Raw genomic sequence first — 24,199 nt, forward strand, 5'->3', positions numbered from 1 at the left:
CGTGGAACAGCCGGCACCGATCTTGGACGAGGGAAGCTCGGCCCTTGTGCGGGCGCGACCCGAGCCTCGCGGGTGGGATCACCCGCGGGTACTGTGGCGGAGCCGGGACGACCCTGAGGGGGAGCCTATGTTCGCCCTCGAGGACGCAGCCGAGGGCGAGGCGCTGGGGCACCTTCGAGCAATACCGCCAGCTGGTGGAGCGGTCGCTACGGACGGCCCTATCCGTGGTGGCCGACGAACTGCCCGGAGTCGCCCAGGTTCGCGTTTTCCTTTCTCGCGCGACGTTGTCCTTTTCTGGTTTTGTTGCAATCAATGACCCCTGTTCTGCTTCCCCAGGAGCTCGAGACCTCGGTCCCTTGGGAAGTTGGTCTTTCTCCGGGGGGAGAGGGGCGTCTGGGACCAGCTTCAGCGGCAGAAGGGCCTTCTTGCCGGCGCCAACGAGCTCCTATCGGCGCGGAGCGCGGAGGTAGAGGACCTCCGCCTTCGTTGTGCCGACGCGAAGGTCGAGGCGGCCACGGCCCAGACGCAGCTCGCCCCTCTGGCGGGCGGGTCAAGGAGTTGGAGGAGGAGCTCACCCGCGCGGTCAGCGATCGGGATGCCTTCAGGGGCCGAGCCGTTGAAGCTACGGCCTCGGCCGCGGCTCTCGCGGGCAGCTGGGGGCAGAACAGAGGGCGCACCAGCTGACGAAAGGTGCCTTGGATGAGGCCCTTGCTGCAGCTGAGGCCTCGCGAACCGAGGCTGTGGTTTGGAGGGGGACGGTTGAGGGTGAGTTTTAGCCCCCTCATTTTGTTTTCTTTTCCTTATGTTCGCTCCCTAACTCCCTTGTGTGACGCAGAGCTGGGGAGTGAAGCTTCTAGGGCGGCCGAGGCTTCTCGGGTCGAGGCCCAGCGCTTGAAGGAGGAGGCCGAGGCTTCTCGGGCCGAGGCCCTGCGCTGGAAGGAGAAAGCCGAGGCCTGTCAGGTCGAGACCCGACGCTGGGAGCAGAAGGCCAAGGGTGAGTTCCGTGGGCTTCCGCCCTAACTTAGGTTGTTTTTTCCCTCGCTCGACCTCATTCCGTTTTCCATGGTGCAGAGTCAGAGGCGGAGGTTACTCGGGCAGCCGAGGCTTCCAGCGCGGTGCAGACGGTGCTCGAGACCGAGATCGGGGAGCACGAGGCGCTGAAACGTGCCGCCCTTTCCACCTGCGAGGCCTTGGAGGTCGAAGGTGTTCAGTCAGGCAGCTCCCTTGGGAGCCGTTTGATTGCGCTGAGCAGCCAGATGCGCGAGCGGCTCCGAGGAGCGCTGCACACGGGTGTCAAGCGGGCGTTGGCCGTCATCTCCTCTCACTACGTTGGCGTCGACCTCCCGGCCATCAGTGATGGGTATGTCCTGCCTGATGATGACGAGGAGGCCGACGCGGCGGTCACGAAGCTGATGGAGGCGGCGGAAGGCCCTGGCACGGCGCTGGCGACGCTCTTCGAAGAGGAGGTGGTTCCTCCCCTACCATCTGCCGGTGCTGAAGGCCCTGAGCCTTGATCTGGGCCCCGGGGGCTATGTAAAAATAGAGTAGGAGTTATTTTTGTATCGTAACGCTTGTGGCCATCGAGGCCTTTATTTTTGAAGTATTTGTGTTTCTTAGTTGTTTTTCTCATGTTTCCGAGCCTCTGCCCTCTGTTGCTCCTGATCAGATTTCGTTTGCAAAACACCCCCTTGGGGCCTAAGCCGTCCCTTGGGCGAGAGGTAGTGAGGGAGTGCCGTAGCCCGGAGGCGTAGGCCATCTCGCGACTCTACCGGCCTCTTGCTTAGGAAACAGACCTTGGTCCGAGGGGTTTTTACAACCGATTCGTCAGAGCATGCTAGAGTCTTGGCGTAGGAATTTTTTGCAAAAACGACTGAAGAATGGTGCGTGGGACCTAGGGGGAGTCCCCCATCTAGCCCCCGAGGGAGGCTTGGTTCTGCCGAGGCAGAGCCGAGCCTCCCTTGCCGTGTTATTGTATTGCCGAGACCCACGATGGGCTCGGGGGGTTTCTCGAAAAATTAGACCAACTAAAGAACGCTTTTTAATTGTATTCCGAGAAACAACATATACAATGCTTTGGAAATTTAGGGATAAAAGCGACGTAGCTGTTCTATGTTCCAAGCGTTGGTGAGGATTTCGCCCTTCTCGTTGGCCAACTTGTAGGTCCCGGGCTTCAGTACTTGGGCGATGATGTACGGCTCCTTCCCATGGCGGGGTCAGCTTGTGGCGGCCCTTGTTGCTCTGTGCTAGCCTCAATACCAGGTCGCCTACCTTCAAGCTTCGCCTTCGGACGCGTCGGGCCTGATAGCGCCGTAGGCTCTGCTGGTATTTGGCCGAGTGTAGTAGCGCGACGTCTCGGGCTTCCTCTAGTTGATCGAGGGCGTCCTCTCGGGTGGTGCGGTTACTTTGTTCGTTATAGGCTTGTAGCCTCGGGGAACCATATTCCAAGTCAGTGGGGAGGATGGCCTCGGCCCCATAGACCAGGAAGAAAGGCGTGAACCCCGTGGCTCGGCTTGGAGTGTTCCTCAGGCTCCAGATGACCGATGGGAGTTCGGCGAGCCATTTCTTGCCAAACTTTTTCAACCGGTTGTGAATCCTTGGCTTGAGGCCTTGTAGGATCATGCCGTTGGCACGCTCTACTTGGCCGTTGGTCCTTGGGTGTCCTACGGCCGACCAGGCCACACGGATGTGGTGGTCGTCGCAAAACGTCAGGAACTTTTTGCCGGTGAACTGTGTCCCGTTGTCGGTGATGATGGTGTTGGGGACCCCAAATCTGTGGATAATGTCAGTGAAGAACAGCACTGCCTGCTCGGATTTGATTCGATTGATCGGACGAGCCTCGATCCATTTGGAGAACTTGTCGATTGATACCAGTAGATGGGTGTAGCCCCCGGGGGCCTTTTGCAGAGGCCCGACCATGTCGAGCCCCCACACGGCGAACGGCCATGTGATGGGGATGGTTTGCAGGGCCAGGGCCGGGAGATGTGTCTGCCGAGCATAGTACTGGCATCCTTCGCAGGAGCGTACTAGCTTGGTAGCGTCGGCGACCGCCGTCGGCCAGTAGAACCCTTGGCGGAAAGCGTTCCCCACGAGCGTCCGAGGCGCCGCATGGTGCCCGCAAGCGCCTGCGTGCAAGTCCCAAAGCAGGGCTCGGCCCTGTCTCAGTAGTGATACATCGTTGGAGGACACCTGAGGGACTTCGCCTGTACAATTCGTCATTGTAGAGGACGTAGGTCTTGGCTCGGCGCGCAAGCCGTCGTGCTTCGGTCCTGTCGCCAGGAAGCTCCCCCCGATCAAGCCAATCGAGGAACGGGATTCGCCAATCCACGTCCTGATCAGTCTGCGGAGGCTCGGTGTTGACTTCCATGACCTCAGGGCTCGGTCGAGGGGGTCTCGGCAGCAGAGGGGGCGTCGAGCTTTGCCGTGGGTCCCACAGGTGGGCCCTCCTCTGTCGTCGAGGTGTAGTCAATGGAAGGTTTGTGGAGGTCTCTGGCGAAGACGTTCGGGGGGACCGGGGCCCGTGCCGAGGCCATCTTTGCCAGCTCGTCGGCGGCCTCGTTGTACTTCCACGCGACGTGGTTTAGTTCGAGGCCATCGAACTTGTCTTCTAGGCGACGTACCAATTTGCAGTAAGCCTCCATTTTGGGGTCGAGGCAATTTGACTCCTTCATCACTTGATCCACGACGAGCTGCGAGTCGCCTCGGACGTCGAGACGCCGTGCCCCAAGTTCGATGGCGACTTGCAAGCCGTTGATGAGTGCCTCGTACTCGGCCACGTTGTTGGAGGCGACGAAGTGGAGCCGCACCATGTAGCGCATGTGTACTCCGAGGGGCGAGATGAAGAGCAGACCCGCGCCTGCCCCGGTCTTCATCAGGGATCCGTCGAAGTACAGGGTCTAGCACTCCGTCTGAATTTGAGCAGGTGGCAGTTGGGTGTCTGTCCACTCAGCCACGAAATCGGCCAAGACCTGAGACTTGATCGCTTTTCTAGGCGCAAAAGTCAAGGTTTCCCCCATAAGCTCGATGGCCCACTTGGCTATCCTGCCCGAGGCCTCTCGGTTATGAACTATCTCCCCCAGGGGGAAAGATGATACCACAGTCACTAGGGTGAGACTCGAAGTAGTGACGCAATTTGCGCCGGGCCAGGACCACGGCGTAGACCAGCTTCTGGATGTGGGGGTAGCGTGCTTTGGTCTCGGAGAGCACCTCGCTGATGAAATAAATAGGACGTTGGGTGGGTAGAGCATGCCCCTCTTCCTGCCTCTCTACCACTATGGCAGCGCTGACCACTTGGGTCGTTGCGGCGACGTAGAGTAAGAGGGCCTCATCCCTGGCCGGAGGTACTAGGACGGCAGGATTTGTGAGCAGCGTTTTGAGTCTATCGAGGGCTTCTTCGGCCTCGGGGGTCCAAGAAAAACGCTTGGATTTTCTCAAGAGTCGGTATAGAGGCAAACCTTTTTGCCGAGGCGCGAGATGAAGCGGCTCAGGGCCGCAAGGCATCCCATGACCCTCTGTACTCCCTTGAGGTCTCTGATTGGTCCCATGCTGGTTATGGCCGAGACCTTCTCTGGGTTGGCTTCAATGCCGCGTTCCGAGACTATGAACCCCAAGAGCATGCCTCGGGGGACCCCGAACACACACTTCTCGGGATTGAGCTTGATGCCCTTCTCTCTAAGGCATTTGAAGGTTATCCTCAAGTCGTCGACGAGATCCTCGGCTTTTCTGGTCTTGACCACGATGTCGTCTACGTAGGCCTCGACGGTCCGCCCAATGTTGTCGCCAAAGACCTGGGTCATGCACCGCTGGTACGTGGCACCTGCGTTTCTGAGGCCGAAAGGCATAGTCACGTAGCAGTACATGCCGAATGGTGTGATGAAAGAAGTCGCGAGCTGGTCTGACTCTTTCATCTTGATTTGATGGTAACCAGAATACGCATCAAGGAAAGACAGGGTCTCGCACCCTGCAGTGGAATCAACGATTTGATCGATTCGGGGTAATGGAAAGGGGACTTTTGGACAGGCTTTGTTCAAACCGATGTAGTCTACGCACATCCTCCATTTCCCATTTTTCTTCTTGACTAACATGGGGTTAGCCAACCACTCTAGGTGGGACACTTCTTTGATGAATCCGGCCGCCAAGAGTTTCTGTATCTCCTCACCGATGGCCCTACGCTTTTCCTCGTCGAAGCGGCGCAGGCGTTGCCTCGCCGGTCTACATCTGGCTCGGATGTCTAGGGCGTGCTCGGCGACCTCCCTCGGTATGCCCGGCATGTCCGAGGGACTCCATGCGAATATGTTGGCATTTGCACGGAGAAAGTCGACGAGCACGGCTTCCTATTTGATGTTGAGGGTGGCGCTGATCCTCAGCGCTCGGTCGTCGGGGCAGGCGGGGTCGACCGGGACGAGTTTGATGGCCTCCGTGGGCTCGAACGCCCCCGCGCGACGCTTGGAGTCAGGCGCCTCGCCACTGAGTTGGTCGAGGTGGGCGATGAGGGTCTCGGCCTCTGCAAGAGCCTCGGTGTACTCGATGCACTCAACGTCGCAGTCGTATGCATGTTCGTACGTGGACTCAATCGTGATGATACCGCTGGGGCCTGGCATCTTGAGCTTGAGGTAGGTATAGTTGGGGACTGCCATGAACTTGGCGTAGCACGGCCGCCCCAGGATGGCGTGGTAGGCTCCCCCGAACCTGACTACCTCGAAGGTAAGGACTTCCTTGCGGTAGTTGGAGGGGGTGCCGAAGCAGACGGGAAGGTCGATGCGCCCGAGGGGTCGCGTGTGCTTCCCTAGCACGATGCCATGGAAGGGTGCGACGTCGCCTCGGAGCCTCGACCGGTCAATCTCCAAGAGCTCTAGGGTATTGACGTAGAGGATATTGAAGCCGCTGCCTCCGTCCATCAACACCTTGGAGAGTCGGGTGTTACCGATGATCGGGTCGACGACCAGTGGGTACTGCCCGGGATTTGGGACATGGTCAGGGTGGTCGTCTCGATCAAAGGTGATCGCCTCCTGAGACCAGTCGAGGTACCGGGGGGTGGCCACCTTGATCGAGAAGACTTCTCGGCGTTCCCTCTTGCGATGCCACACCGTAAGGCACGCCGAGGGTCCGCCAAAGATCATGAAGGCGTTGCGTACCTCGAGGAAACCGTCATCCTTGTCATCGTCCCAGTCGCCGGCGCCCTTCTGCTTGGCGTCGTCGTCGGGGAGCCTGAGCCTGGCGTAGTAACGCCGCAGCATGGAGCAATCCTCGAGGGCGTGCTTGACCAGGCCTTGGTGGTAAGGGTAGGGTTTCTTAAGCATGTCGTCGAAAGGCCTAGGGCCTTTGTGTCCTCGGGGATTCTTGCGTTCTGCGGCCACGACCAGATCGGCCCCCAGGACCTCCTGCTTCCCCATGCGCCCCTTCTTCTTTCTCTTGGGGAGGCGGGAGGCCGAGGCCTCGGGGGCCTCATCCCTCTGCTTGCCCTTGGTGTCGCTGTCGGGGAAGATGGCTCCAACAGCCTCCTCACCCGAGGCGAAGTTGGTGGCAATGTCGAGGAGCGCGGCACGTTCCGACCTAACTCTCGAACCAAGTCTCGGCAGGTGGTGTCGGAGAGGAAAGCCTGGACGATCTCCGAGTCGCCGATGCTGGGCAACTCGGTGCACTGTTTGGAGAAGCACCGGATGAAGTCTCGGAGAGACTCGTCCGGTTTTTGGCGACAGTTTTTAAGATCCCAGGAGTTCCCAGGGCGCACGTACGTGCCTTGGAAGTTCCCAACGAAGATCCTAACCAAGTCGCGCCAGTCGTGGATTTGTGAGGGAGGAAGGTGCTCGAGCCAGGCTCGTGCCGAGTCTGACAAGAGTAAGGGGAGGTTGCGGATGATGAGCAGGTCATTGTCCGCACCACCTAGCTGGCAGGCCAGGCGGTAATCGGCAAGCCAGAGTTTGGGGTTGGTCTCGCCGCTATACTTCGCGAGATTGGCTGGTTGCCGAAACTGGGCCAGGAAAGGAGCAGCGCGGATGGCCCTGCTGAAGACTTGAGGGCCTGGCGGTTCAAGAGAAGGACTGCGGTCCTCCTCGCTGTCATAGCGGCCGCCTCGATGCGGGTGGTAACCCCGAGCGGGCCCTTCGTTGTCGTGGCGTCATCGCCTGCTGACCACCTCATGGTCTCCCTACACCTCGCGTCGATTGCCGAGGCGGTCAAGAAGCACGGGGGCCCTGTGGGCTATCGGTGCTCGAGTGGGCTCGGGACGAACCGAGGCTTCCCTATCCTGCCGAGGCGGGGCTGCGGGCAAGTTCGAGGCGCCCCCGTGCCGTCGGGAGGCGGAACTTTTGGCCTGCTGTACCGCGGCGGTCTCTAGGAGATCCCGGAGCTCGCCGTGGACCCGCCGCCCCTCCGTGGTAGAAGGCTCGGGCATTGCGCGGACCAGCATTGCCGCAGCCGCGATGTTCTGGCTAGCGCGATTGAAGACTGGGGGTTGCTCACTCCCTTCGTCGTCATGGATGCGGTGATGCACATCGTGGGCCCTCCGTCGGGCTCCTCCGCCTTCGCCGCGACCTCGCTGCTCCTGATCGAGAGAGTCTCGAAGCTGCTGTAGAAGGAGTCGGTCTTGTTCGACCATGGCCTGGAGCTCACGGAGCTGTTCCAGGTCTGGATGTTGAGGTCGCGCAAGAGCGGGGTTCTCGTTCCGTGCTGCCGGCAGGACAATGCGTGGAGGTGTGGCGGCGCCTGTACTCGAGCAAAGCGGGGAACGGCTACCCGCTCCCTCGTCTTCCTTGCCCGCCCTCGGCATCCCGATCCCGACGTGGAAACACTCACGAGTGGGGTCGTAGGTGCCCTCGTCGTCGGAGTCGGAGTAGCCTAAGCAGTAGTCGCTTGCGGCCAAGAACTGGCGCATAGCCCTAGGGTCGTGGAGTCCAGAGAAATCCACTCCGGGCCATGCCTCGTCCTCCTCCGAGGAGTCGGCGTGGGTGCCCAGGTCGAGAGCGAAGCGCTGGCGGCGTCCCAAGGCATCCTCGTGAGCAGCAGTGTAAGCGTAAGCATAAGAGGCGGCGGCATTTCTCAACCCAAAGGGGTATGGGGATGGTGCCGCCGCCAGGCTTTGCTCCGCCGGAGTCGGGTTCTCAGGGGGTGGTGGGGCGGAGCTTGATGACTGGGCGTTGCCGTGTTCCACCGGCGTTTTTCTCTTGTCCAAGCTCAGGCCAGACAGGTTCCCGACCAGGGACCTTGCGCCAATAGCTGGTCATAGGATATCGGCGGGGAGCGGCGTGTCGCCCTGGATTCGCGTAGCGTCGGGGTGATTTTGCTCGCGTCGTGCCTGGCGAGCGCGGCGAGAGCGGCCGCCCGGGCGCCGCCTGCGCCTGGGCTGCCGGTGCGTGACTTCGTCGTCGGTTGGTGGGGCTCGAGGAGTGAGAAGTACCATGTCGTACTCATGCCCTAGAGACATGAACTCTAGGCTCCCAAACCAAACCACCGTGCCGAGACGCAACGGTCGTACGGGGTCTGCCATCCGAAACTTGCTGGGATGACGAAACTAACACGCAGAGGCCCCTACCTGGCGCGCCAACTGTCGGTGTTTCGGACCGGGGGGTCCTCAACTGACTGGTGAATTTGAACTGCGTGCCTCTAATCCCGGATGGTGATGCAAAGAGACACAAGGTTTATACTGGTTCAAGCAATCGATGCCCTACGTCCAGTCAGAGAGATCGATCTTGTATTCCTTGCACCGAAGTGCTAGTAGTAGGGGGTTATAAGCACAGTGAGAGAGGGAGCTGATCCCAGGTCTCGGCGAGGGGTCGTGTGGGCTGCTTGAGACGTTGCTCTCAAGCGGCGGGGATGTGTATGTGTGTGTTACAAGGTGTTCTTCCCTGTCCGTCCCCCTCTAAGTGGCCCAAGTCCTCTCCTTTTATAGTTGAAGGGAGGGCAAGGACAGTACATGTGCTGACTATACGGCGTAGTGCCAATAGGGGCGGTGTGTCCGAGTCCTGTGGCCTGTTCCTGTGGCGGCGTGGTCGTCGGAGTGGTCCGTCCTTGAGCACTGGGGCGACGTGCTGGTCACGTCCGACCCTGTGCGTCATGGGAGCCCCTGGGCTGCCTCGGAGCAAGCGCGGCGGCCAGGGCGTGGATCGCTGTGGATTGGCGGCACGTGAGACCGAGGCTCGGTCGGTGCCGAGGCTGCACCGCAGTGGGGGGTCTCGGTAGACACGAATCCCGAGGTAGCCGAGACCCTGGTGCATAGTGCTGAGGCCCGGAGAGAGCGGTTGATCCGGGGTGCTAGCTTGGAGACGGTGATGAACCGGGCCAGGCCGTCCATGTCGTGTTGTTTTCGAGGCGGGGATCGCGGGGCACAGTGCAGTGTGGGAGCTGATCGTGGGCACAGCGTCAGGATACAGTGACCGGTAATCCCTGCCGTGCCCTGTCTCAGCCGATATGGGGCTGATGCGACCTCATGTCCCGTCGGCCATTCTGTGGTGTCGAGCCATCGTTCGGCTGAGATTGCGGGAGTGGTAGACGTATTAATGGGACATGACGTGCTGTCGGGAAGACCGGCCGAGGCGGGGGCGACGGACTATGGATAAGCTGGCCTCGCGCGATACGAAAAATGAGGCCTCACGCGAGACGGAGGATGAGGCCTCGCGCGAGGCGGAGATTATACTCCCTGCCGAGGCCTTCCGTGAAGAGCCTCGCGCGAGGCGGAGATTGCGTTCCCTACCGAGGCCTTCCATGAAGGGCCTCGCGCGAGGCGGAGATTACGTCAAGACGCCGAGACCTCCTGCCCGAGGCTCGAGACGAGGCGGAGAGCCTGGTGGGCTCGGACATGGCGGGTGAGAGGCCCACAGCTTACCGACAGGTAGTGACTGTTGTCTTGCCGCACATTATAGCTACCCAAATTAGAAGACATAAAAACCAGGAACAACTCTTTATGCATATTAATCAACAAGCAAACTAGACTGCTGGAGCTCGCAAGAAGATCAAGATTGGGCCATAACTTTTTATGCAGATTAATTGACGTACAAGCTCGATCTAAAAATTCTAGAAACACATGAAGCATAGATACATCCAGCTACAGCACCTCCAGCTAGAAAAAAACATGAGACATGGAGCATACAAACTTTTACATACGAAGCATAAAAATTCCAACCACATCAAATCGCCGAACTCAAGCATATAAAGCTCAATCTAAAATACCTCCAACTAAAAACATCCATCACACATGAAGCATAGAAATTAAGATGGAGGAGCATACAAACATCCATATACAGTAACTCCAAATATATACATACCCACCCACACACATACACTCAGTTCACAACCTGAGAACAGAGGAGCTGCACACCTGCATCTTTTCACGAGCTAGGCACAGGAACAATAGCACAGCTTCAGCCAAGGTCAGGTCAGGTAACCATCTTTTAGTCTATCTTACATGTAGTAGCATGCCTCCTTATGATCTTAGTGTTCTGTTAGAAAAGGCAGCAAGGATTAGAGCATGTAAAGCATAAGTGCATATCTAGAATTTTTAGCCAACAGTCCACACAAGATAAAATAGTTATGCCTGCAGTTACAGGTTGCATCATTGATCAATGGAGTCGTGGCACTAATAATTATATTATATGGAAAGATGAGCCATATCATAAACTTGTGCAAGGCTGCATAAATAGTGGACACCGATGAGCTCTTTAAACAATATTTCACTTAAAGTTTTCAGGCTGCATGATACAAGAACGTGTTTCCTAGTAGAAAATGGTGCCATCAATTACTATGATTCTGGTTGGTAAAGTATTAGAACATGGCATGATTGTTCCAATAAGGGAATAACTATTATGTAGCCTAGAGCTGCCAATATTCGTTAGTTAAATGTGCTACCCTAATAAATCATATCCCCACGAAACCAAAGAACACTGCAAAACAAAGTTAGAGGGTTCAAACATACTTGATCTGGACATTGTACGGGCCCTTATCTTGTGCCTCAAGATCCAGGGCATCAATGGCAAGTAATTCACCAATGACAAGACATTTCACTAGCACTATATTCTTCTTGCCCTCCTCCTCGTTGCTATACAAAAAGACATACTAGTTCTCCATGCTGTTCCAGCCATCGATCCCCACTTCCTCATCACCTGAAATTAAGTAAATTGTATAGTACAGAACCAAAGATATACCCATAACACCTAAAAATAAAAATGGAGGCGCATAGAATCATCCATCTGCAGTGCCTCCAACTAGCAACAAGCAGAAACTCTTCATTTACCAATTTTGATATGCATAGAAACTCACTAATGCACAGAAACTCACTGATGCAAATACTAGGAAATTGAAGACCGTGGTGCTGGTGGATGCCGACCGTGGTGAGCTGCAGCACAGCAGCAGCAGGTGTAGGATCCCCTCGCCTCTGGTCAGCTGCAGGTGGGCGACGCTGCCGCAAGGTCCATGCCTGCTTCACCTGTTCATAATATGTGCAGTGTAGCTGCAGGCTTTGCAACCGCCCCAACCAGCAAGGTCCTCGGTAGTCTGTGAGGGGAAAAATATGAAATTTTCACCCAGCAAGGTCATGGAGGGGGTGGCCGCGCATGAAGCATGAAGCATAAAAAACCAAACTGGAGCATAGAATCATTCATCTGCATGGCCTCCAAATAGCAACATCCTAGAGACACGACGCATTGAAACCACAGTATCCATTCGTAGATATTTGCCAATGAGGTTATGAACACACTTAACAGTTATAAAAACCTATTTCATCAAGCATAGAAATCCTTGAGTATAGGAACCTACATTGACCATCACAAATATTAATTTTACTCTAGTCGGATTGCCAAAACATAATTGCCTAAGCATAGAAACTTACACATGCAAGCATAAAAATTCAAACTCATATGTGTAATCATCATATCAAGACTGGATCTAAACATGTAAAAATCTAACTCATGAAGCATATAGAACCAAAAATTAATATTTTTCATTTCATTGCACATCATACCAAGGCAAAGCATAAAAAGTCAAACTCAAGAACAGCAATCCCCTCAGCTCCAAGCCGTCGCTAGGATTCAAATGCGCAAGGAGCAGATCGGACATCTGAGAAAATTCTGGTTCTGCAAATTCTGCATAGAAACCATTCTCATTAAGGATAGAGGCTGATGCTTGCTTGCTTACACAAAAACCAAAATGCATAAAAACCTTGCTTGCTAGCATTCAACACGTCGGCCACCAAGAAGTGCGGGTCAGCTAACAACTGGCCGAGGCTGGTTGACCTCGTGGGCGCCATGGCCCGGAGCACCGACTCGTCGGCCTTCTTCTCCATCTTCTCCGGCCACCTCGCGTAAAAGGAAGAAACAAGCCAGCAAGGTCCACGGACATTGAATCATGCGTGCACATCAGACATATACCACCACTAGAAACTACTAGTAGGAAGGGGAAAAGTGTTTTTCTACTCGCCTTCGTCGACAGATACATATTCCATGGCCACAAGGAGATCCTCAGCCATCAGCGCACACCAAGACCATGATGCCGCATCTCCTGCAGCAAAAAATCAGAAGAGAAGAAAATTCTTTTACAAATACATTGCACATCGTATGAGAGAAAAAGCATAAAAAGTTTAAATCAAAACTGCATAGAAAATTTGCTTGCTTATCATTCAAAACTGTTCTCCAATATGAGTGCAGAAAAAGGAAGCCAATATGAGGAGATCAGTTCAGAGCACCAGCAGGGAATATCATTGAGCACCTACTAGGCAGCAGTTACAGAATATGTATAGACTAATATGATACTACGGAAAGGAAGCAAGCATCGATTGTGAGCTGCCATTCAAAATTCTGATGCATCTTTAGGAGCAGATTGATGGATTTGTGTGCATCAAACAAGAGAAAAGAAAAGACATCAATTGCGACCTGCAATTCAAAATTATTCACGGCAATATCAGAGATGAATAAAAGAATTAAAAAAACCTATCTGCAGGTCTTCTCACCAAAGAAGCTCTCGCCATGGGGTCGCGCAGGTCACACAACACAGGTGACGCGGTTGTCCAGTTGCTCACCATCCAAGCTCTCGCCATGGGCTCATGCTTGACGGAGAGATGAAGGGGCACAAATATTAAATCTGGTGAAGATAGGAAGGGGTCGAGCTAGGGAGGAGAAAAGGATGCACCTTGTCGATCTGCTTGCTCGTCATCCCACTCGAAGCTCGCAAGGACATGGTGGTGGCCGGCTTTCTCGGACGCGGGTGACACGGAGGGGTGACGGACTGACGGCGCGATACGCTCAGGAGGCCCATCCCCTTCCCCACCAGAGGACCTGTGCATATGGCCGCACCGACGCCAGGGGCCACGCTCGCCTACATACAAACCATTGTCTTTGAAGCAAAAACCAATCGCTTGCTTGCTTACACGGTTGGCTCAAGAACGCATAGAAATAAAAAATCAATTGCACAAAAACCTATTCATGTGGTACTCCAATCTGTAAAAACTAAAAAGGGATCAAGTGATACTCAAAGTATTTATGCTAAAGGAGTATGAGTATATTCTGAATACAAGCATCAAACTATTGAGTATATTCTGAATTTTCCGTCAGCATACAAGCATCAAACTGACGAGTATATAGGTGTACCTATAAAAGGAGTATGTGCACATACATATATAGTGGGAGTAGAGTATATAAAAGTTTATGAGTATTAAACCATACATGTTTATTGTATGGATACATACGTTGCTGGCTCAAGAAGCATAAAAATCAAAAATAAATTGCACAGAAACCTTGCTGCTCCATCTCAGATGGCATCAATTCCATGAGCAAGATGAGATATAGGCAACAGAAACTATTAAAATTTGTGGGCATGAACTATGATTGTGGAACATCCATCTCTACCGCCGGCACCCAGAAAGAGCAGAATGCATGAAAAAAAAATCCAAAACGCATAAAAAACTACGAGAATCACATTATATCTAAGATGATCCTTGAACAAAGGATGCAGGAGTATATGTAGATGAGGCGTATTCATACTTGCTGCAGCCACGCGACAGCAAAGAAGGCATCTGCATCAAAAAGACCATGGCAGATCTGAAGAAATTGCTGGCCATGAAAAGATTACCCGAGAAAAAAATTCAAGGCAGCGGTACCTGCTCGAGATGAAAGGGCATACATATTAAAATCTATTGGTTCTGGACCGAGATAGGAAGGGGTCGAGCTGGGAGGAGGAAAGGGCGCACCTTCTCGATCTGCTCGCTCCTCATCCCGCTCGAAGCTCGCAAGGACGTGGTTGTGGCCGGCTTTCTTGTACGCGGTGAAGCATCAGTGCTGGGAGAAGGCGGAGCGGCGTGCTGTGCCGGCTGCAGCACCACCGATAGCCCAGCAGGCCACCCAGCTCGTCTACTGCCCCCGCGATGGCCGCCGGTGGGGGAGGGGCAGGGGCCACCGTCGCCGTGCACGAGATGCACCTCAGCCAGGGGGACGTCGCTCGCGTGGGGCAGGCTGCGCTGCCGCCGGGGCCTCCCGTCCATGCGAGGTCGGAGATGGAGAGACTGGGGGGCCGTCCTCCGTGCGGGATTCATCGCCGCCCAGGGCTCCATCCTCCGGGTGCGAGACGCACCGCCACCGAGGGGCGGGATGGCCCATGGCGGCCTGCTGCCTGCGGAGGTCGCGGGCGTCTAGCGCTGCCATCTGTGGAGCTTGCGTGCGCCTCGCCCTGGAGCTGCTGGGTTTGGGGACAGGGATTCGGATGGGATCGGGGGAGGGGGACGACGCCGGTGTATGCCGCGGGGCGGGGAAGGAGGGCGCGCCTACTCTCTCTCTCTCTCTCTCTCTCTGAGTGATTCACCAGCTGAATACTTGCAAAATAACCAACCCAAGATATGATATGATTCGTTAGGTAACTTTTTACACATGATATACGTATCAAACTGAGAGGAAAAACCGAAACAGGATCTCCATGAACCACTTCGGATTACATGGTACAAAATACGTGAGAAGGAAAGAGTTTACAGTACATGCTATCGACCTGGAGGCTTCGTGGCTGGCAAAGTTACTTATAGCTCACAAATATGGCATATTTTCCTGCTTCGCATTGGTACTCATCTTGAAGCCTGAAACTAAGAGAAAAAGCTTGCCAATGCGCTTGACACTAACACATTACTATTTGGTTTGGACTTTGGAGAATTTGTAACATATAAGCAGGATTACAATGTCGACCAATAGGTTGGGTTTTGTATGTTATGGTGGCATAGTAATTAGATACCCTGTAATCAGATAACATGTTTGTACAAATTCAATTCTGCTGGGAAACAGACGTAATCATGAATTTGATACCCTCTCGCTAGTGGTCTCCACCTACTCTCGGTTCCCTTATGCACATCCTCCCATATGCACATTTGAGGTTGCCTCCACCTACGTGCCACAGCGCAGTGGAGATCCTCATCCTCCTACCCGGCAGCAGAGTCCCTTCAAGGCCAATCTCGATCCCTTCCATAGACAAGATATTAAAAAAGACAGGTCTTGGAGACAATATATACACAAATAGAGTTTGTAGATAAACCAAAAGTACAAGCAATAGAGCTTTGTTTTGCTAATTTTTTTTAAATGAAAGACCACAGGGCAACATGACGGACCATAGCATGCTTGTTTGTTGATGATAAGCTCGCTTCATGAAATGCCATATGTTCAGAAAATGGTCGAGCTCCCTTCTCTAGCCTCCCAAGTTTGCAAAGATGGATCAGTGGCACAGACTCACAGCGGTCTATGCTGCACACAACAGCCTGCGAGCCTCACCTTCACCTTGTATAGGCAGGTCCCCTGCAATGACACATGATAAGATGGAACTGGATCAGAAGTTCAGAACCGACTAAATATGATCGGTGAACAATACCATTTGTTCTAGGAAAATATCAATTATTGGACCAATAAATGGAGGCAAGAAGAAGTAATTCCACCGTTCAGTAATCAGGTACTTCACAGCTTACAGTCCAATCTATCTCAAAAAAAAAAAAAGCTTACAGTCCAATCTCTATCATAGGCAGTATATAGACAATTTAAAATGAAGAATTCCTGAGCATGAGAGAAGCACCTACCAGGAGCAGGTGAGCCTTGCCAGCGCCAGTGGCACAATTACCATGGTCACTGCTTCCATGTAGAATCAAATGCTGGCATTGTTTGAGAAAAAAACCATTCCAACTAAGATGAAGGTCACGTTCATAGCCACGTGTGGCGATCTGTCCACACCAAAGAAACAGCAGAAGGAAAATGTAGTATGATAAATACTTATCGGAAAAAAGCAAGACATAAGCAATAAAACACCAAATGAAAAGTATGCATTAGGAAAATATAAATACAAACACAGATAACTTGATACGGATTGATTAAAGAATATAGCAATTCTAGATAATTATTGGATACTCTGCTAGTTGGACTGGATTCTTGGTTCTTAGACTAGGATATACTTGTGTTCAACTACAACTACAATATTATCTACAGAAATACTGAAGTACGAGAGATTGGGGAGTTTTTTCCCTCATAAATAAGCATAGTGCGTGTTAGACAGCTGCATAGGCGCATGCATAGGCGCATGGGCTAATGGCCCATTATGGCTAATCATAGATTGATTGATGTAATATTAGGCAAGGAGATCCCACGTTTTGCAGCTTACTTGGTGTCTCCCGGGTTCGTGGAACCCAAGTCTGACACCTCGCTCTTCGTGTTCCGCCGTGGTGCTGAGCTCATCTACCTGCTGCTCTATGTGGATGACATCGTCCTCACAGCTTCGTCGACCACACTCCTCCATCGCACCGTCAGTGCTTTGCAGCAGGAATTTTCGATGAAGGACTTGGGTGATCTCCATCACTTCCTCGGGATGCAGGCTCAGCGGCGGTCTGATGGTCTTTTTCTCTCGCAGCGCCAGCACATGCAAGAGATTCTTGACCGCGCAGGCATGGCTAAGTGTAAGCCTTGCTCCACCCCAGTGGATACCTGTTCCAAGGTTTCAGCGCAGGATGGCACTCCTGTCAGTGACGCCACCGATTTCCGAAGTTTGGCTGGTGCTCTTCAATATCTCACCTTCACACGTCCGGACATCTCCTACGCCGTCCAACAGGTCTGTCTTCACATGCATGATCCTCGGGAGCCTCACCTCACTCCTCTGAAGCGCATCCTGCGGTATATTCACGGCACTCTTCACCTTGGGCTGCTTCTTCGACCTTCAGCACAGCTTGATCTGGTTGTCTACTCCGATGCTGACTGGGTCGGCTGTCCCGACACCCGCAAGTCCACCTCGGGCTATGCCGTGTTCCTCGGGGACAGCCTTGTCTCCTGGTCTTCCAAGCGCAAGAACATTGTCTCCAGTTCCAGCGCCGAGGCCGAGTACCGCGGTGTGGCTAATGCCGTTGCTGAGGCTTCCTGGCTGCGCCAACTCTTATGCGAGCTCCACTCCCCACCCAGCAAGGCTACCTTGGTCTATTGTGACAACATCAGCGCCGTCTACATGTCATCCAACCCGGTTCAGCACCAACGCACCAAACATATTGAGATTGACCTTCACTTTGTTCGGGAGCGTGTTGCCATTGGTGCTGTCCGCATCCTTCATGTGCCGACATCGTCCCAATATGCCGACATCTTCACCAAGGGTCTGCCTTCGACGGTTTTTTCAGGAATTCCGGTCCAGTCTGAACGTCTGTGGCGACGCTCCGACTGCGGGGGGTGTTAGACAGCTGCATAGGCGCATACATAGGCGCATGGGCTAATGGCCCATTATAGCTAATTATAGATTGATTGATGTAATATTAGGCAAGGAGATCCCATGGTGGTCATGATTCTATAAACCAGCCCAGGGTCCTCCTTGCCTATATATGCACCCCGCATATTGGCTCCCTAATCAATCAATCAATTTCCTTGCCATACGATTGCTTTCAGTGCGTAAGTTGGTAAAGAGTAAGAAACATACATTCTAGAGAACCACGGAAACAAGGAGAATTTTGCTAGAAACAGTTTAGGCCCGAAGGTAGAATGCTGTACATATAATTGAATCGAAAATTCCTGTTGTTAACTAATGGTAAATAATGCCTGCATATATATGTAAAATATCTTGATGCATCATCTATATGTGCAGTGAGATCATGAATTTCCAGTACAAAATAATCCATTAGCTATTAGTGGCCGTACAAATTCAGCGATGACTACTCTACAGATCCAATCCTAAGACGCAACTTATTTGCATATCATGGGGAAGTGAGTGAACTTTTTGGCCCAAGGCAGAGATGGTCACAGAGTTATAATTACCTGCACATGTTTGAAGTGCCATCTGTATGCAACATACACCTCATAATTTTATTAACTGCATTGTCTTAGTTCGGCAGGTTACCTTCAGAATTCCCACACGGTAATTAATCCAACGAAAGCAACAGCAAGATCAAATAAGATCCTAAACGAATTGTCAGAGCACATTGCATCCTAACCATCAAATAAGAAAGGAATGCAGGGATTAAAAACAAGACTTGGTCCCAACAATAACCATGAATCTTGGGCAAGGCAGGGGTTTCTAGCCGAAAGCACAGGATATGAGAAAAGAAATACAAAATCATCTGAGGCATTTCAACAAACATGTCATGTACAAGTGAAATACGCAGAGCCCTCGATTGTTGTCCAAGCCGCCGGGCCATCCACTAGCTCTTCGCCAATCCTCGCCTGCCGGTGCTGGCGTTGCCAAGCGCCGCGTCAACCCAGCCGCCGCGACCCGCGGGTAAGGGCCCCTCTGACAGTCTAACTCTACTCCCACGGCAGCCGACACTGAGGACCCGGTCCTCGTTCGCGTCGCCGACGACGGTGTGCCACTCGAGGACGCGTCATCCAGATTGAGAAGCCAAGGGGGTGAGTGCCGTCGATGACAGAGGGTGTGCTGAAGTCGGGAAGGCGGTAGACGACAGATCGGGGCGGGGCGGTGTTGGAGGACCGAGGTGAGTCGGAGCATGGTGTCGCCGCGTCGACGCGCTGGCTGGGGCAGGGGCAGGGCGCGCGCGGGCGGCGGCGTTGGCGCAGGGCGGGCGCGGCGAGCGGCGGCAACCGAGGGGGGCGGGGGAGATCGGTGCTTGTTGCGAAACTGTCGGGCGGTTTTCTTAGTGGACGGGCGTAGGAGCGCCGGGCCACCTATCGCGCAGGGAGGCGAGGTGAAGTCGGGCGGACTTTCGCGAGGGGAGGCGAGCGAGGTGTTCTGGGATTATTGACAACAGCCGAGGGACGGAGGGAGACACGAAGCCGCTGCGGCGCTGCCTCAAAAGAATGGGAAGTCACCGTTCGGGCCTTGGCCGCACTAACGGGCTTTCAGGACCAAGGCCCATAAACCCCACTGCGTCAAAATACGCTGAGGAACCCTAGTCCCGGGGCTTAGATAAACCCAGCCCCAGCGCCGGACCCCTCCCCTCCCCTCCTTCTCGCTCTCGCCGCCGCCTCCTCCCTTTGCATCGCCGGCCCGGGCTCTGAGTCCGAGATCCTGCCGGCTGACCGCGCGGTTGTCAAGGCCCTCCCCCGCCGCCTCCCTCTGCATCGCCGGCCCGCACTCCTTCCGCTGACTCCGAGATCCTGCCGGCTGCACGCGCGGTTGTCAAGGCCCTTCCCCTCAGCATGGAGCCCGTGAGTTTGATCTCCGTCTCTCTCTTCGTTGCTTGATCTCTTCTCTCCCATTATTGCGTAGAAATTAGAACAAAAAAGAAAAGAAAACAAATTAGAACTAGTTTAATAAAAATCAAACTTATAGAAAATTTAAAAGGAAAGAAACATGGGCATCTGGTTTATCTTTTACAGCAGGTTTAGAAAATTTAACGTCTTTTATTTTTGCGCTGTAGGATCAGCGCTTAGATCAACTTCAAGAACTAGTAGCAGCAGTTTCCCCATCTGTTGTATCTGTCGAGTGGACGACCGGTAGAGGTAGAGATCAAATATCTGTTGTTTCTGCTGGTTTTGTCCTGCACAAATCTGCAAATCACACCTACATCCTAACCACCTCGCGGGGGGGCATCAGAAGAGGCAGCAGATTGTTGGTTCGGTTTCATGATCAAGTGGAGATAAAAGCTAAAGTTTTGATGCGAGATAACAAATTGGAATTCATTGTTTTGGGCACAGAAGCCAGTCATGAGAGTAGTCTATCTATCCAGTTTAGAGATGAGCCCATGAACTTTTCAAATGCTCTTTGTGTGGTCCCGAAGATAAAATCAAAATTTCATAAAATTCAAGGCTTTATTCCGACTCCATCTTTGAGAGCAAATGACATGGCTGGTGGTGTTCCAGAAATTACAAATGACCATTTTGTCTTTGTTTGCCAACATCAAGATACAGAAATAATGAAGTCAGCACCAGTTTTTCATGAAAACAGGCAAGTTAATGGGTTTGTCATTCAAGACTGTAGTCTACCTCCTGCTCCTGGAGATGTGCCTGGTCAAGAATTGGTTGATATTGAAGCCAAAATATGCGTGAAACCAAGACATGTAGAAGCATGGTTGCGGAGAGACACTGGTGATAATGATTGGAGGGCAGGCCTAGAGAAAAAAAGCTAAGGATGTGCTTTTTTATCTTACTGGGCAGGTTATGAGTGATGTTTGTATATGAAATGCAATACATCACTATGCTGTATTTTTTTGGGAAAACACCATGTTATTGTGTCTGTACTGTACACTCGTATTGCAACACTGATGCAACCTAGCATCTTGCAGAAGAAATGCTGTTGGTTTATGATCTTTTGCATATTTTTTTGAGTATTTATGCTCCTTTGATATTTTTATTCTTCATATCTAGTTGGCATGCGAAGCTTTGATTTCACCTAGTTTATTTCTCGAAGTGGTTGAAGAGTAATAACGTTGGAGTTACTTGGAATATTTTATGTTTCATTACACCACTCTCTCTCTTATTTCCACCGATGTGAACTCTTATCTCCACCGATGTGATTATTGGAAGCTGTGTGTTTGGTTGGTTTACACAAGTGTGTTCGAGTGTTACAAGGGACAGGGTCTCCTGCTATGCCATAACCAAACTAGCATCTCATATCAGCTGAATATGAATGATGAAGTAGTAGAAATAAGTGACCAGCGTCGATAAGTGTAACTAGAAACGCTTTAAGTATTCCCACGATTTACTTGGATATATTATCCAGCTAGTTTCCCCATGAGCTTGCACATTATCCTTTGAGATTGCTCAATGTAACTTTTGAAGAATTATAAGTATCCTAATTTTTAAAAGCCTACACAGCCTTTTGCAATTGTAGGTGCAGTTTCTCATTTAGGGAATAACTATGCCCGTGTGTTGCACCGGAAGCTAAAAATTTCTTAATGTAATTAGAGAAGCATGGAAACACATGATGTTAGAAGAATTTTTATGCTAGTAATCTAGTATTCATACTCGTGTGACATGTATGCGCAGTTTTATAACCTTGCACTTGGGTCCATTTTCAGTCATTGATGCGGTGAACGACTAATAAAAAATGCTCCCAACCATGTTGCATGATGCATGTTCTATGAGAAACAAAAATTATGCCAGGCCCCATGCTATATTCTTGGGGACATAAAGAGCTAATTCAAATTATCGCAAACTTCTTCATCATAGGATCCACGACATATCATAATTTGCGCAATCTCTTATGTAATATAAGGGCGTACCTAGTGCGAAAGCCTCCACACAAGGTGAGGTCTGGGGAAGGGAATTCCTAGACAGCATTACCCTTGCAAAATTCTTTTAAAATTCTGCAAAGAGACTGGTTTAAGCCCAGGACTTCCAGACTACAAGCAGAGAGTTTTACCACAGCACCAGCCACCAGGTCTGCCCTTCGTGCAATCTCTTATATATAATCGACCTGTTCGCTGGTTGGTTTCTGGGCTGATAAGCCTGGTTGATGCTAGTTTGTTGTGAGAGGAAAACACTGTTGGCTGGCTGATAAGCCCTGGCTGAAACCAACAAGCGAACAGGCTAAATAAAACAAATAATCGACGTTGTGGTGCTTGGGTCTCCAACTTTAGTCTTTTCCCTCATACATTCACCGGCTGCAAACTTGACCTCCTCATTTACTGATAAGTTATTTTAAATAGGATATTAGTAAACACAGCCAAATTATATGAGTAGAAATGAAAATTAATGGAATCAATCACAATAAACAAGCAGTGCAGATTGTTTTGACTCCAAAAGGAAGTTCACGGTAACAAAATATGACAAAAGATATCCCCTTAAAAAAAATCTAAACTACAAGGCAACAAACAACTTTTAAACTAGTACGTCTACTAAAAACAAACAAAGCAAGTGTATAGTTTCTTATTCATGCAGATCATGGTCGATTCAAAAAAAAAACAGCATACCAAACTGAAACTCTTGTAATCAAGGTCTCAGTCAGTCTTAAAGATATGACAAAAGAGTGTTTATATGTAATGTACACATAAGAGTACATGTGCTAATGAGATCTTTTACGATTGTTGGCATCGCTTTCCATCGCCTCCCATTGTCTCCGCAAAATAGCTATTTTTATCTACTCTTGTCAAAGCAGGTTACTTTGGCCGCCAGGAACAGCATCCACGTCGGCCCGAATGACCCCAGCCGTCCGATCCTCCATCCCGTGGCCCTTATTGCTTGAAGCGGATTCTCTTCGGAAACAGCTTCTACCGCTTCTCGTGACTTTCTCCGGCTTCCTCTTTTCTTTTCTTTAGCTTCTCAGGCTTCTCGTCCGAATCCACAAGACCAAATATATACCCAGCTTCGGCTTCTACTTCTACACAATTCCCCTTCTCGATTCTTCTCCTTCTCGACCTTGACGCTTCTGCTCCCGCAGACGTCGCCTCCGCCGCGTCCGCGCCCACCTTCCCTTCCTCTCTCTCCCTCTCCCTCTCCCTCTCGCCCGACGGGGCGGTGTGCCGACTGGGCCTAGTGTCGCCAGATGGCAGTGCGCCGCGCGCCGCGCTGGCGGGGCGACGGCGCCCCGGCCTGCTACGCAGCGCCGCGCGTGGGCCCCGACGGTGGGCGCCCCGACGGCTGTGGACGTCCTCGGCCACGGAGCGGCATGACCGGGCCATGTCAGTAGCTGCCGGCGCTGCTTCCCCCGCGCTGCCCCTTCCCGCGCGCTCCGCGTGTGCTCGACCAAACCCTAGCTGCCTATGCTTGGCGGCCTTGCCCCTGGGCGGGGGTGGGTGCGAGCGCGCCGCTGGGAGCAGGCCCGCTGGCCACCGCCGCCGCTGCACACTGTGGGCGCGGGCCGTGGGATAGGTGGCCACGGACCGACTGCTGCCCGGCCGCTGTATAGGTAAAGGTGCGCTCTCTCTCTTGCTTCCCTCCCCTTCCCTTGCCGGCTCCGGTGACGGATGGCCGGATCCATTGGCTGCATGGTTGGATTTGTCCGCTCCCCATTCAATCTATGCAGTGAATCGGGTGCCAAAAAATCCCCTTTATCTTCTTTCCTACCTTTATGGCTCTGATCCCTTGATTTCATTTCCTGTATATATGGATTTATTTTGCTTACGCATAAGGTTTGTGCCGCTGTGTTGATGCTGTAATCTTTTCATCAGTATATATAAGTGTGCCTATGGTGCTGCTTTATTTATTTTAGTCTCAGCATATGCCGTTGCTGATGATGTACCGATTGCAGTTTGAGCATATGATGGTACCTGTGAGGTGCTTCTGATAAACCTGACCATATTTTCGTGCCTTTGCTATTTTGCATTTTTTGGTTGACCATATGTCAATGCCAATGATGCTGGAGATATATACCTTTAGTGTGCCTATGGTGCTGCTTTATTTATTTTAGTCTCAGCATATGCCGTTGCTGATGATGTACCGATTGCAGTTTGAGCATATGATGGTACCTGTGAGGTGCTTCTGATAAACCTGACCATATTTTCGTGCCTTTGCTATTCTGCATTTTTTGGTTGACCATATGTCAATGCCAATGATGCTGGAGATAGATACCTTTTTCTGAAATATAGGAAGTGATTTTTGCCAACATGAACGGGTTGTCCTCGAGTGAATCCTAGCCGCTTTGCAGAGTTAAATAAGAGTATGCAGTCATGATTACGGCTCTTTTATGATCTTTGCAGAGTTGCTAGTGAGGCATTCCCATATGCCAAACCTGACAATATTTACATGTCATAGCTATTTTACCTTTTTCCGCCACATGTCAATGACAATGTTGCTGGAAACAAATATCTTCTTCTCAACTATACCATATGAGGAGATGCGGTCATGATTATCACTGTTTTATGATCTTTTTTCTGATCTCAAGTGACAATATATTGCTT

General features: G+C 52.0%; 2 protein-coding genes and 2 long non-coding RNA genes across 11 annotated transcripts; 2 read left to right on the forward strand and 2 right to left on the reverse strand.

Moving 5' to 3' along the window:
- The first annotated feature begins 668 nt into the window (after window positions 1-668).
- Window positions 669-1,737, forward strand: LOC136506639 (uncharacterized). The gene is made up of 2 exons (XM_066501537.1): window positions 669-994; window positions 1,072-1,737. Exons 1-2 carry the CDS (start codon window positions 700-702, stop codon window positions 1,512-1,514), a joined length of 738 nt encoding a protein of 245 aa, XP_066357634.1. The 5' UTR covers window positions 669-699; the 3' UTR covers window positions 1,515-1,737.
- An 8,459-nt stretch (window positions 1,738-10,196) lies between these two features.
- LOC136508074 (uncharacterized) lies at window positions 10,197-14,776 on the reverse strand. 6 transcript variants are annotated; one of them, XR_010771851.1, is made up of 9 exons: window positions 14,168-14,774; window positions 13,962-14,077; window positions 13,111-13,296; window positions 12,932-13,027; window positions 12,145-12,483; window positions 11,948-12,068; window positions 11,266-11,481; window positions 10,904-11,090; window positions 10,197-10,430 (listed from the first exon to the last, which is right to left on the reverse strand). XR_010771851.1 is itself a non-coding variant. In XM_066502687.1 (8 exons), exons 1-4 carry the CDS (start codon window positions 14,525-14,527, stop codon window positions 12,451-12,453), a joined length of 675 nt encoding a protein of 224 aa, XP_066358784.1. In that variant the 5' UTR covers window positions 14,528-14,776; the 3' UTR covers window positions 10,197-10,430; window positions 10,904-11,090; window positions 11,266-11,481; window positions 11,948-12,068; window positions 12,145-12,450. The 6 variants fall into 6 exon arrangements, 1 of the variants encoding a protein (XP_066358784.1); XR_010771850.1 differs by having other exon boundaries at window positions 12,912-13,027; window positions 13,962-13,993; window positions 14,168-14,773; XR_010771852.1 differs by having other exon boundaries at window positions 14,050-14,077; window positions 14,168-14,772.
- A 240-nt stretch (window positions 14,777-15,016) lies between these two features.
- LOC136508076 (uncharacterized) lies at window positions 15,017-19,146 on the reverse strand. Of its 3 annotated transcripts, none has more exons than XR_010771854.1 (5): window positions 18,222-19,146; window positions 16,022-16,162; window positions 15,884-15,921; window positions 15,563-15,746; window positions 15,017-15,416 (listed from the first exon to the last, which is right to left on the reverse strand). It is a non-coding gene; the product is annotated as an uncharacterized lncRNA (long non-coding RNA). The 3 variants fall into 3 exon arrangements; XR_010771856.1 differs by having other exon boundaries at window positions 15,820-15,921; XR_010771855.1 differs by lacking the exon at window positions 15,884-15,921.
- A 181-nt stretch (window positions 19,147-19,327) lies between these two features.
- LOC136509182 (uncharacterized) lies at window positions 19,328-20,669 on the forward strand. Its single transcript, XR_010772247.1, has 2 exons — window positions 19,328-19,568; window positions 19,781-20,669. It is a non-coding gene; the product is annotated as an uncharacterized lncRNA (long non-coding RNA).
- Window positions 20,670-24,199: the final 3,530 nt, after the last annotated feature.

This window comes from Miscanthus floridulus, chromosome 15 (assembly GCF_019320115.1).
Source record: "Miscanthus floridulus cultivar M001 chromosome 15, ASM1932011v1, whole genome shotgun sequence".
In the NCBI taxonomy this organism is placed as follows: Eukaryota; Viridiplantae; Streptophyta; class Magnoliopsida; order Poales; family Poaceae; genus Miscanthus; species Miscanthus floridulus.

Bases quoted from the DNA above. Each gene is read 5' to 3' on its own strand.
- LOC136506639 (XM_066501537.1), top strand. From the start codon at position 700: ATGAGGCCCTTGCTGCAGCTGAGGCCTCGCGAACCGAGGCTGTGGTTT. The intron at 995-1,071 runs GTGAGTTCCGTG...TCCATGGTGCAG, and splicing joins CTGGGAGCAGAAGGCCAAGG to AGTCAGAGGCGGAGGTTACT.
- LOC136508074 (XM_066502687.1), bottom strand. From the start codon at position 14,527: ATGGAGCCCTGGGCGGCGATGAATCCCGCACGGAGGACGGCCCCCCAG. The intron at 13,297-14,167 runs GTGCGCCCTTTC...GTTTGTATGTAG, and splicing joins GGAGCGAGCAGATCGAGAAG to GCGAGCGTGGCCCCTGGCGT. The intron at 13,028-13,110 runs GTGCATCCTTTT...CTCTCCGTCAAG, and splicing joins CGAGCAAGCAGATCGACAAG to CATGAGCCCATGGCGAGAGC.